The 11,126-nt window shown below is 41.1% G+C and overlaps 1 protein-coding gene and 1 long non-coding RNA gene across 7 annotated transcripts; one reads left to right on the forward strand and one right to left on the reverse strand.

The window, feature by feature from the left end:
- The first annotated feature begins 1,925 nt into the window (after nucleotides 1–1,925).
- Nucleotides 1,926–10,687, forward strand: ttll10 (tubulin tyrosine ligase-like family, member 10). Of its 6 annotated transcripts, none has more exons than XM_069526721.1 (12): nucleotides 1,926–2,207; nucleotides 2,437–3,540; nucleotides 3,837–3,987; nucleotides 4,200–4,318; nucleotides 4,463–4,583; nucleotides 5,900–5,985; nucleotides 7,328–7,517; nucleotides 8,054–8,225; nucleotides 8,783–8,923; nucleotides 9,466–9,582; nucleotides 9,668–9,761; nucleotides 9,894–10,687. In XM_069526721.1, exons 2-12 carry the CDS (start codon nucleotides 3,255–3,257, stop codon nucleotides 10,550–10,552), a joined length of 2,136 nt encoding a protein of 711 aa, XP_069382822.1. In that variant the 5' UTR covers nucleotides 1,926–2,207; nucleotides 2,437–3,254; the 3' UTR covers nucleotides 10,553–10,687. The 6 variants fall into 6 exon arrangements, with proteins under 6 accessions (XP_069382822.1, XP_069382823.1, XP_069382826.1 ...); XM_069526722.1 differs by having other exon boundaries at nucleotides 3,202–3,540; XM_069526720.1 differs by having other exon boundaries at nucleotides 1,927–2,207; nucleotides 3,235–3,540.
- On the reverse strand, nucleotides 6,627–7,387 carry LOC138410486 (uncharacterized). Its single transcript, XR_011243195.1, has 2 exons — nucleotides 6,967–7,387; nucleotides 6,627–6,930 (listed from the first exon to the last, which is right to left on the reverse strand). It is a non-coding gene; the product is annotated as an uncharacterized lncRNA (long non-coding RNA).
- Nucleotides 10,688–11,126: the final 439 nt, after the last annotated feature.

Raw genomic sequence — 11,126 nt, forward strand, 5'->3', positions numbered from 1 at the left:
GGGTTGTGCAGGGACACCATTGCTGCAGGCTGCATCCCTGTAATTGCTTAGCACTTCCTGGTACAGACGGCAGTTGAGATGACATGGGAATAGGTGAGTCTCCATAGACACACACACACACCTTATGGTGTCACCGCCCCGAGACAGCCAGCCTAGCGCACACATGCAAGCACCAAGCACACACACGCACGCACACACACATTTTTGACAATAATTCATTTCCATGTGTTTCGTTTCATTTTCATATTACTGAATATAAGTTTTGTTTCTCTGATAAACACTTTTTCATCCCCTGACTTCTCATTGAAAAACCTTTGATTTGAAGTGATGTGGTGATTTTATCTATTTTATGTGAATAATTTGTTGAAAGAGTAAAAAGAACAAAAGCTGAAACAAAACGACGATCATTAACAAAACGCAAAGGAGAAGAAAGGTAACACAACAATAGGAACACAGACACACAAATTACACAGGCATCTACATTTATACATGCGTTTACACACACACACACACACACACACACACACACACACACACGCAAACAGCCTTTTGGCAGATGGTGAACCATGAGGTAGACAGGGCTGTAAAACAAGCCTGTTCTCTTTGTCCACCTACGCAGCACTTTGCACACTGTATCTATCAGATGGCTGCGTTTTATCAAGGTGTGGTTGACACTGGCTCCACACAAAGCTCCGTTCAACAGGAATAATGGAGGCCTGCTTCCAGCTACTGAGGTGTCAGTGCTGGACTCATGTTATTGCCAGGCAGCTCTCGGTTATCACTGCCATTTTGCGCCGAAAGCATATGGGAAGTTTACAGCTGTGTGTGTGTGTGTGTCAATGACACACTCGGGTGACAGTTGCTTCCTTCTGGTACAATATGAAATGTGTGATAACACATGCTGCAGGTTGTGATGACACCTACATTTTTACTTTAATCTGAACCATGGAGGAAAAGAGTGATGTGGACTCATAAGCAGTTTATGGGACATAGTTTGTAACCGGTCTCCCCATTCGATAGTAGCCAATTGGTGATGGGACAGCAAAAATATGAAACTAACAAACCATGTTCTCCTGTTGTCTTCACATTGCATTTTCAATTGTCAGTGTGACTCAGTTCTTGTCAGCTCAGCTCCAGAGAGACTCCAGACTTTGACTCGCTGCTCCAAACATTTTCCAAATGCACTCTGCTAGACATGCTGCACTTTATCTACATCAAACTGAGAAGTATGCATTGCTCAGGGTGACCAGACTGTATGTGTAATTATACAGATGCATAGATGCTGGGTCTAAGAGGCACCCACCCCTGTCAATTATCAGGCAGTTGGGAGGAAGGGGGGAGATTATGCATAATTGCCGACCATGGCTGTGCCTGGGTGTTTCCTCCCGAGTCAAATCACTGAGACAGAAGGTGATTAGTGGATTTGCCATGCGTGCAGACAAATACTATGTTGCTCAACTTCAAACTTGCTGCTGGATTTGGCAGTAGACAGAATGAGTAATGATAATGTCTGCTATATAAAATCTAAGAATGATTGGACCTGATGAATCGGTGACAAAATAGATCAGTGTTCACAATAAAAAATGTTTGGAGGCTTTAGGTTTTAACAAGTGGTCAGATGAACGTGGAATGCATTTTTGCATTTTACACTTATAACTAATAGTTTTATTTGAAATATTTTAATATGGCCACATGTAAGATTTTTTTTTTTTGCAGAACAATTATTTCTGAGCTGGCAGAAAATATTATTTTACATTATGTGTCAGGATATGATACTGTGGAAAACTGGCAAATCCATTTTGATTGACACTGCTCTCATGTTACCATAGGGTTCATACAACAGAAGCTTACAGGCAATTAATATTAAATGAAGCCAAACTCAGAGGTGGGTGGGTGTGAGACACATAATCTTAAGTAGTTAGCTCGTCTTGAGCTGCTGTTGTAGATTCAGTGCACAAGGGGCAACTGTTGCTAAGGGTCCTGTTACCCTAGTAACTGCTGACTGTTTACTCTGGTGCAGAGCGCGGAGCGCGGAGTGCAGTGGGCTCTGCAGACAGGCCGAGTGATTTCAGTCTCTGTCAAGTCTGTTGGTTTGCTGCTTGTCTGCAGATGGACTACACGGTTGAGCACACGTGGCAGAAAGAGAGTGGACTGAGTAGGTTTTTCACGAAGTCTGACGGTCCATGTGTGTGACACTGGAGTGGCAGGTAAATCCATTTGCTTCCAAATGTAGCTACAATAAGGTCATAGTTCAACTCCGGCTTTCTATCACAAAACACTGCATTTGTTTCCAGATGCTACACTTGTTCTTAACGTGACATCTTTAAAAATGTTGTTGTCAAATGTTATATTAGGGGGCAGGATCCTGGATTGAATCCCAGATCAGACAGATCTTTTCTGTGTGGAGTTTGCATGTCCTCCCCTTTCCTTCCACAGTCCAAAGACATGCAGGTCCCAATGTGACCTTGGATTTTCTCTGTCCTCCCCCATGACCCTCAAAGGATAAGCGGTATAATGTAGATAATGGATGAATGGATATTGTAGACAGAGTCGGTAACCAAGGAGATTGAGGTAATGTGTCATGGGCCTTTATAACTATAGGGCAACACAGTGACACCATCCAATAGTTGTTTAGATATTTCAATCTGAACCAAGGCATTTATCTGACCCACATAACCACACAGAGCCATGAATCTACCAGAGTTTAAAAAGAATAATGTCATGTATCATCTCATTAAGATGTACTAATTATTAGTTATTAATGAAGAGTTAAGGTACAGTGTGTAAAGGTACAGAATTGAATGACATCTAGTAGTGAAGTTGCATGTTGCAGCTGAACACCCCTCACCTCACCCTCCCCTTCTAAACATAAAAAAGAACCTGTGGTAGCTTCAGTTGTCATAAAACTCGAAAGGTTTTTAGTTTGTTCAGTCTGAACTAATGTAAAAATGTAACGTAAATGTAAAAGTATTTAAATATAAAGGGCCTTTTCTGGGCTCAAGAACTACAATTCATACAATTTAGATGAAATGAACTAGTGAAAACATCATGAGGATTATTCTACATTCACTTTCTGCCAATAGTTCTTTTTCACCTAAGTCTTACACACTGGACCTTTAACTGTTACCCTTCTTTTCCACACATCATCGAATCCTCAGCATATTGTGACTAAAGGTAAACGTTTCTAACACACTAACACAGGTCTACTCTCCTCCCATGTTGGAACATTTCTAGCCATCACTAACAAGCTGCTCATGTCATCTGAGTCCCGGGTGGAGTCGTGCACTGAGGGCCAGGGAGAGGACACAGGGCTGGAGAAGAAACAAAATGGAGTGGAGACAGGGGAGGTGGAGGTTCCCTGCCAGGACCACCAGCCTGCAGAGCCTGCAAGCCTGAGGAAAGGGGTGTATTCATCACTTGACCACAGAGGAACGCAGGAAGTGACATCAGAGGGTGGACTGGAGCAGGTTCAAAGGGAGGAGATGCAGAGAAAGAAGTTTTCCCACATGAGGGTCAACCAGGGCCGAGCTCGAGGGTCAGGTGTGTGGGACATAAAGTGAGATTTGTAATTGAGATTCTGTCTAAACAGTGTGATGTGCTATTGCACATAAAAATTCAAATGTTCAGAAACCACTAGAGGCTGATGAAACACTTCATGCAACTGTTGCAATCCACTGATTTCTTTTTTGTACATCTGTATTATTCTGCAGAGTATTTGTCACTGTCAGTGCATCACCACCAAATACTAACATGTACACGTGATAGAGCTTATGTAAATGTGTAGATAACTGGATTCCTGCTGGATTTCTGCATATTCGTGTATGTAAAAATAACAGGTGCTTGCTCAGTGCAGCGATGTCTCCGTAGGTGCTGTCCCAGGGGCTTGTCAATTTGCTCCTACCCAGACAAGGACAGAGAAGGACATCGAGATGAACCCCGGGGGCCTGGTCCTTTCTATTTCTTAGGTGGAACCAATGGGGCTGAAATGTAAATAGAAAAAAATGAAATAAAATTGCTAGATTAAAAGATTATTTTAAATATAATCATACCATATTAGAAGTTTTCCTGTGATTGTATGTGAACCTTAAGAAAGTTGATCATTAATTAAGAGAGACAAGATTTTACTTCTGGGAAAAAAACCTTTCTACGAAGGGTTACAGCTGAAGTGTGATTGATGTCCTCTGGGTTTTTTCCTTCAGCGTGAGCAGTTACTTTGAGAGCAGAGGGTGGAAGAGGATTTACAACAAGCACAGGGAGGATTTCAAACTCAAGTGGTGTGAAACCAAATCACCAGCCAACTACTGCAACTTTAGAGAAGGTAGTGAGAGTGCAATTAATGTGTTTAAATATATCTACTACCCCCATACATATCCATTGAAAAATATAGCTGATGTTTCCTTTTGGTAGAAATCAGTGTACGGCCACTTGTTCACATAAAGAAAATCTCACGTGTTGTTTCCAGGTAAACAGTTGCTATACCAGATTCCCAACAACAAGGTGCTCACCACTAAGATCGGCCTCCTCAGCAGTCTGCGGGAATATGAACGAGTCAGCAGCAAAGTCACCCACGGTCAAGGACTGAGGTGAAGTGGACAGCTGTCTCCCTGCTGCGTTCGTCTCTCTTATCCAGACGCCTTTGTATCTATTAAAAGCAGACAGATGTAACTGTCGATTCACAGGAACGACAGTTGTGGCTAAAGTCTCTTAGCAACCATCTGGTACCACCGTGGAGCGTCGGCTCTGCCTGACTCTGCAAACATTGAAACACGTATCAGCTTGTGATACTATTTAATAAACACAGAGCAAATTCCCGAATAAGGAATCAGGTCCACTGATCTAAATCACCCAAGCCCAGGTTTAAGTTTTTCATATGTCAACTACATAAAGTTCATCAGTGGTTTATGACTAATGAATACTCAAAACTTACACTAACACAAACCTTTAACACAGGAAATATCTGCATGTAAATATAGGTGATGTAAAATACGACTTAAATACCAAATATTTGTTTTGGTATTTTTGTTTGACAGCAAAAAAAAAAAAAGATGTGACCCAAACTAACAAAAGTTTTATGGTGGAAAAAAAACTAACCAGGCACAAAGTATTGTACAAAACAAAATATTTCTATGTGTCTTAAAGGATTAGTTTGACATTTTGAAAAATAGAATCATAGTGTTGGAAGTACAGACTGACAATACTGTCATGTCTATATGCTAAATATGAACCTCCACCCAGCAGTAGCTTAGTATAGCTTAACATAGAGACCGGAAACAGTTAGCTCACTCTGCAGAACAATTTTTTATATCTCTTTGTTTTAAAAATATGACGTAAAGAATACATTTAGGCATCTCTAAAATGATTAATACGTTTTCCTGATAGCTGAAAATAGTAATTTGTCCGAACATCCTTTCAAAAATAAAGCTGCCAACGTTTATTCATTGAATAATAAACTTGACCTAAAGCTGGAAAATGTACATCTGTGTTTATCACATTTGTGCTGCATATAATAGAACTAAGCCATTACAATATACTTTGTGTAAAAACATACTGTGGTGTTATGTTGTCTTCCTTCCTTCAGGCAGTCACTGGCTTCCAGTCTTTTAGAAAGTTGAGTCAACTTATCGAAGTGAACATTACACCTGGGATTTCAAATCATTGACAACATAACTGTTAAATATTAGCAAGTGTCGAGCAGTAATCTGTTGTATTTGTAAAAAAAAAAACCCATATGCAATGGCACTTGAATAGTTCTTTAATTATTAAAAAATGTATTATTTAAATCAAGTGAAACATTTATTTTGTCTCAGGCAGGTCTGACTTTGAGTGTGTTTAATCATACCTCAACTAGCTGAGGACATGCAGACATTCACTCTCTCCTGGTCTGTGTTGCACTTCACAGGAGGCTGAAGATGGAGGAGTTCATTCCCACCACCTTCCGCATGGATGTGAGGGAGGAGAGGGAAGCCTTCTTTGCCAAGCAGGAGGGTAAAACACATCCCACCCACATTCACATGCAACACATCCTAATGCAACAACAACACAACACTGCTTCAGTTGGATATGTGTTTTGTTTGAAGACTCCCAGTCAAACCTGTCCTACATCCAACAATGAAAGAAGCAGTTTGTGCTCAGCAGTGTTAAGACAACAGTTGCCTTGGTGATTGTTTAATCAAGAGGTTGAGGTCGTTGGAAAATAATGCACTTCACCTCCCATAAGGCCCTGATAAAATCACCTAGGGAACATGCTGTTTCCATAGAGATGAGTCAGCAGAGGGCAGGGCTGAGACACAAACACAAGGAGAGACGCTCAGCAGGATCTGGGTGTAGAGTCGCTGCAGCACTGATCTGAACTGAGACAAATAATAATACCTTTAGGATTGTGACACAGAAAGCTACAAAATATTTTCATTAATATTATGGATTGTTTATAAATGATTTACCTGATTCTGTGTTGTTTGTAACATTGAGACACACATGACCAGTGGTGTGCAGGTTATGACAAACATGGTTATCATTAAGTAAACAGGAGAAAGATGGACAGGTGGGTTCGCTCTGCTAGTGATGGATGAATCTACAGAAGAAAGGAGAAAAGTAAAAGAAACAAAAAAAAACAATTCTCCTGCTGAGTATTTTCCTTTTAATGTTCCATTGTCATCATGTAACTTCAATGGTTACAAGTCCTTCATTCATAAGATTACTGTTATTTGCAAATGTCATCAGTTCAATACACACACACACACGTACACGTGCACCATTGCATATATGATTAAAAATGTCATTACTTTTCATGAACTGGTATCATGTACATGACAATAAAATCTAGAATCTTAAATTACTCATTCTCAAAGTACTCATAATACACATAATACACACAGGACACTACTATCCCATGGCAGTGTTATATTATATGATATTATAGGAATATTAATACTCATCTTTTTTAAGCATTTATAATCTAGGCTTTACATGTTCTATCTCCAGAATGAAATGGGAATGGAAAGCACAAGGTTAATGAAAATATAGTGCATATAGATACAGTTAACGTTTCACTACACCATGATGCTAATTTGCAAAGGTGATAAATTGTATTGTGGGATTTTTACAAGCACAAATTCTGGGAAACAGAGGGTGATGCCACAAATGGAATAAATATTATTCACAGAATAAAAAATGCAATATTATTAGCTTTACTACAAATAAAATTATAAAGAACGATAGGGTTAAACACAACACACCGTTTTAAAAGTTGTACAGAGCAGAACCAAAAAACCATGAACAGCACAGATCTAGAATATATTTGACCTAGTTGTATCTGTGTGACTGTAAGCAGGTGACAAGAAAAACGAGAGTCTTATGTGGATCTGTAAACCGACGGGTCTGAACCAGGGCAGAGGGATCTTTCTGCTGAAGAACCAGGAGGACTTAACCGCTCTCAGACTGAAGCTGCAGCACATGGACGACAGCCAGGCCAACAAGAAGCTGCATCACTGCCAGAGTCAGGCTCGCATTGTCCAACAGTGGGTGAACTTAGCTCAGAATGACAGTCATCACATCTAAGGGTCAAAAAAGAGATTTAATAAGTTTGGAGAGGTTTTAACAAGCAGACTCATACAAATGGAGCGAACCCTGCGAGCTAGTTCAGGCAGCCAAATCGAGCTGCGCAGCTCCAATCATCAACCCCTTTGCTCGCACTGCTGCTGCAGTATTGGTACCAGTTGTTTCAGACCCTCCACCACCCCAGAATCCACCTGTAAGCTCCGGGGGGGTTGCAAGCATTTGTTCGTCACTCTCATCATATCTGTGTAATCATATCGGGGGAGTGATTGAGTCAGAGCCAAGACGCCAAACACAAACTATGTTCTACCACAATAAACATTTGAACGTTAGTTGTCTGATTAAAATCCATTTGATCCTTAAACCCAAGTTAAAAACAGTAACTGTAGTAAATGTGAATGACATCTCCACTGAAAGATGTCACATATATTTTTAAACAGAATGCTGATGTACTGTAGCTCTTACTGTCTTGAAGCTAACCTGAAGTTTTTGCCCTCAGTTATATCAAGAGTCCTCTGCTCCTGAAGGGAAAGAAGTTTGACGTTCGCTCTTACCTCCTGATCGCCTGCACTGCACCTTACATGGTTTTCTTCCGCCATGGTTATGTGCGACTGACCTGCGACCTCTACGACCCCAGCTCCAACAACCTGTCTGCCCACCTGACCAACCAGGTAAACGCCCAATACTGCGCATGCAATGGATCGAAGTGTGAACAAAGAATTCTAGATGATCTGTGGTGATGTTACATTGGGTGTTTTTTATATAAAAACAAAAAACACATCACACACTGCTTCTTTAGTGCAGTTGTTTGTATACTAGGTGAATATGACTTTTAGTTTGTGAACACTTATCTTCTCCTCGTTATTGTACAATTTCTGAGGAGTATTTTAAAAAAAGTTGTAGTTGTAGTATTGATGCCACTAGTTTGACACTGAGTTTATTTTTGCAGTTTGACAGTGGAGTTGTCAGTCCTTCACACGGTTGATGGTAAATCACAATTTAGTTATGATTTTCTGGGTCATAATTTCAGGGTAGATTATTTCATGCGTTTGGTCTCAAGCATTTCTAATGTTAACAAAAAGGACAAAATGAATCATGATAATAGTGAATAATAGCAGCACTGCCTGCATTATTTCCAGTCAGGCTGTTTAAATCAAATGCAGTTCTGTCACCATCTATCTTTCTGCCTCTGCTCTGTGTCTGTGGTCCCCCTGCTGTCCGTCTCCAGTACATGCAGAAGAAGAACCCCCTGTACAGCCAGCTGAAGGAGGACACCGTGTGGTCCATGGAGAGCTTCAACGCCTACATCAACGACTGCTTTGGGGTTGCCAAGGGTCTGCCCAGGGACTGGGTGCTGGGCGCTTTCACAGTGAGTTGCTGTGTGTTGGAGCTCTCTGGGACCAATTACCATTATAATGATGACTGCTAGTGCTCAGATAATTGAGATTGTGGTTGGGTTTGGATGATTTCATCGCTGTCTGAGGATGAATCATCCTCTTACTGAAAGGAAGTTTCACTCTAGCAGTTTGTATTTTTATGAGTCGTACATTAAACAGCACACTGTTTAGCTTCAGTGTCACATGTCAGAATAAATCCTCAATCCCTGACAGTGACAGACTTTGAATAATATGGGATATATTATATTAGCTTACATCACTATCAGGTGTACAGGTTGGTCTGCTGCCCCCAAGTGGCCAAAAAACTATACAGTGCAGCCTTAAATTGTCTTAACACAAGTCCAGTCATGTGAGTCATTAAAAATGACCAGTCAAATAAATCTAGAAATTCAACTTTTCATATATAAAGCTGTAGATCTACAAAATGGCTGCTGAAGGTGGCGCTATACTGTGTGTCACTGTGAAGCCTAATGAATAATGGATTTACTGTTTTTTCCCCTTCCCCGTGCATCAGAAGCACATGCAGCGGATCATGACTCAGTGTTTCTTTGCAGTCAAATCCAAGTTAGAGTGCCGACTGGGCTTCTTTGATTTGATTGGCTGCGACTTCATGGTCGATGAGGACTTCAAGGTGGGTGAGGAGGTGCTGGTAAATGTTCAAATGGTGGTCAGTGTCCAACATGTGTGTTAATGATGTCTCCATGTGGTGCTGACAGGTGTGGCTATTGGAAATGAATTGTAATCCAGCTCTGCACACTAACTGTGAAGTTCTGAGGGAGGTGATACCCAGTACTGTCGTGGAGATGCTGGGTGAGCTCAGTCCTAACGTCATCACCAGAAACACACGTGTAGCAGAGAGCCATGTTGTTACCAACCTCAGTCTTGCTGAACCTTTCTAAAATGTGTACCTTTTTTTTAATCTGCTGTGATGCTCTTCTCTAGATTTAACTCTGGAGATCTTCAACAAGTGTCGTCTCAGGCAGAGAATCCTTCCTTTGGCCAGTCAGAGAGAGTTTGTGCTTCTCTACAGCGGAGTTTTTCCTGCTGATTCAGCGCTGGCCTGCAACAAGAACGACACAAACAGTGAATCCCTTCAGAAAACCACCAACAAGACACAAAAGGCTGAACCCAGAGGGTGCAAGTCAGGAATGGAGGGTAAAAATGGGTCCGCAGCGTCCACTGATGATTGTATGAATGTGTCGGAGAGCGGTGCAGGACGGGGCAGATCAAAGTTATGTCATCATCTTGCCTCCTCCTCATCATCAGTGCAGAGAGCTTCAAATCTACACAGCAGCAACGACAGCATACAGAGCGTCAGGAGTAAAGACCTGAGGCCTCGGCTCCAGCTCAAGCTGAGCAAATGTACTCTGCATCACCACTTGAAAGCCACAGGTGAAGAGAAGACTCAGCAGAAGACGAGGGTCATCATGTCACTGTCATCATCAGAGCTGAATGAAGGGGCCTCCGTCTGTGGCTCTCAGAAAACGACACCGTGTGTTCCTCTTACTGGACTTCCTGAGTGTGCAGACGAATGTGAAAGAGGAGAGGAACCTGGTGAAGAGGAGCTCGGAGAGGATACAAAGAGTTTAGTGTTTGACTGAAAACAGGAAGTGTGAAACATATATGCAAACAGCAGTGATCCAAACAGCTCTGTCTAAAAACAATCTACACCTTGTACACCTGGCGCTTTTATTTTCAGAGAAATGCTAATAAATGCTCACTTTAACGATACAGAATCTATTTCAGTCTTTAATCCGTTTTTAGGGACTACGCCATAAAGACATTAATGAACTTTAATTAAACTTGTAGAGATTAGTTTCCTATATAACAGATTTTTTCATGTCGATCCATGAATTATTCCCTGAGCAATTGGTGAAAATACCAAAACAAAACGCTCTATCTAACAATAATAAAGAAAGTGAAAAAAAATCTTGGAAAATCTGGATCCACACCAAAATGTAATGGGCCCTTTCCTAATGTACTCAATATCATTCCACTAAGTTTTGTGATAAAGTGTGCAGTAGTTTTTCTGTAACACTGCTCACTATCAAACAAACTAAAAATGGCACACACCTCCTCCAAGCCCACAGTCCTCTGATGAGACCACATTAAAATCCACTGCATCTAGAGTTTTATTTGGATCTTCACCAAATTACACACACTCATAAATATCAG

This window comes from Paralichthys olivaceus, chromosome 6 (assembly GCF_024713975.1).
Source record: "Paralichthys olivaceus isolate ysfri-2021 chromosome 6, ASM2471397v2, whole genome shotgun sequence".
Classification (NCBI taxonomy): Eukaryota; Metazoa; Chordata; class Actinopteri; order Pleuronectiformes; family Paralichthyidae; genus Paralichthys; species Paralichthys olivaceus.